This window comes from Cystoisospora suis (assembly GCF_002600585.1).
Source record: "Cystoisospora suis strain Wien I chromosome Unknown contig_4460, whole genome shotgun sequence".
Taxonomy (NCBI): Eukaryota; Apicomplexa; class Conoidasida; order Eucoccidiorida; family Sarcocystidae; genus Cystoisospora; species Cystoisospora suis.
The window spans coordinates 1-1,551 of NW_027157252.1; the positions used below are offsets into that span (position 1 = coordinate 1).

A 1,551-nucleotide genomic window follows, 5' to 3' on the forward strand; every position below is an offset into this window, starting at 1 on the left:
AGCCCAACTGTGAGATTCTTGGTTACGTGCGAGGACTTTCTCTCGCAGCTATGCTAACTACGCGATCTCTGCTATTGAGCACGGCAGTGTAAGAGGGCCGACAACTATCTCTCCTTACTGGGTTCATCGATGCATTATCTGGCTCTCCAATGCGGTTCCTACGCGGGTCTGGGAGACAATCTATCTCCCTCGGTGTCTATCGATTCGCAAACGCGCGCTGAAGAAGAAACAAGAACAGGTCAGCTTTTGATTTGACTGTAGATATAGACGTATACGTATGTACAGACGTCTCCCCCATTTTGCGCGGCACCAAGAACAGACACCGATGATCGTTCATCTATGTATGTATGAACAATATATATGTATATATGTGCATCTATGTATGTATATACATGCCGCGCATGAGTATCTATCCACAAGGTCCTAAGACATGGGGTGTAACGACTACAACAGAAGTGAGAAGTAGCGAGTGGAAGGCCTCTCTCCAAGACGACAGCACCAGTCTAACAGAGTGCAAGACAATATTGACCGAGAGTTATTTAGGCATGACCGGCGTAAAGTCTGCATGCGGGAAATTGATAGACACGGCTGTCGCTAATGAACAGTCCGTCTCAAAAAAGTGACTGACTTCTCCGGGCGGAATGCTTCTGTTCTGTTGTTTTCTTATGCAGGCAGGGGGGTCAAAGAAAGAGCTGTGAACCATTTGCAAGTTCTACGATCTTTCTCTTTGCCTTGACTCTGCCTGAGTTCATGAAGAGCATGGGACGAGCCAGGAAATATGAGTTTTCTGTATGATTGAAATGTCACGTGACATCCTTCTGCCCTTACACCGGACTCAAAACGTGTATGCGTGTGTGACGTACGAAGTACGTCAATTTGAAAAAAGTCAAGAAAATAGGTCTGCACGCAGTGGAGTCTTTCCTTCCTAACCTGTTTCTAGACTGTCTATCTCTTGTTGTACTCCGCGTCAAGAAGGTGTTTCTGTACTACCTTCTGGGAGAACTGACAGCGCACACCGGGACTGTTCGGCCTGTCCCACCAACAGTTTGAGGCGGATGGCTGCGGATGTCCTTCGGGCACGTTTTGAAAGGAGCCAGACACGGCCACTGCTGTCTAAGGACGAACACCTTCTCCGGCCCGAAAACACAGTTGTCCGGCAGTTGCAATCTCCACCCGGTCCTACCCTTCACGCCCCCCCCCCCAGAAAGACAGCTCAGACAAGAGAGAAGAATCTCTTGCGGAATCACCACCGCGCGTGTACAATTTTTAGGGCATAAGTCTGCAGCAGCAGTTTCGGGCCTTCGTAAACGGACAGTGGCTTGTACGAGTGGCGGTCACAGTCAAGATATCAGATTGAACAGTCGACCAGGAGAGAACGGTTTCTGTAACTCTTTGCTTTTTCTCATGTCTCTCTACTCGGCACTATGGCCGGAGACCCCTGTCAGGTAGAAGCTATATGGGTGGACCATATCGTGACGATTAGTGAGAGTCACCTGCAGGAAAGCTGCTGGCAACTGTGAATTTCATGTTTGTCCATTTCCGCGTGCCGGC

General features: G+C 49.1%; 1 protein-coding gene across 1 annotated transcript; it reads left to right on the forward strand.

The window, feature by feature from the left end:
- Positions 1-7: 7 nt before the first annotated feature.
- On the forward strand, positions 8-899 carry CSUI_008106 (uncharacterized protein). Its single transcript, XM_068068245.1, has 2 exons — positions 8-238; positions 672-899. The coding sequence occupies exons 1-2, from the start codon at positions 130-132 to the stop codon at positions 734-736; spliced, it is 174 nt and encodes a 57-aa protein (XP_067919777.1). The 5' UTR covers positions 8-129; the 3' UTR covers positions 737-899.
- Positions 900-1,551: the final 652 nt, after the last annotated feature.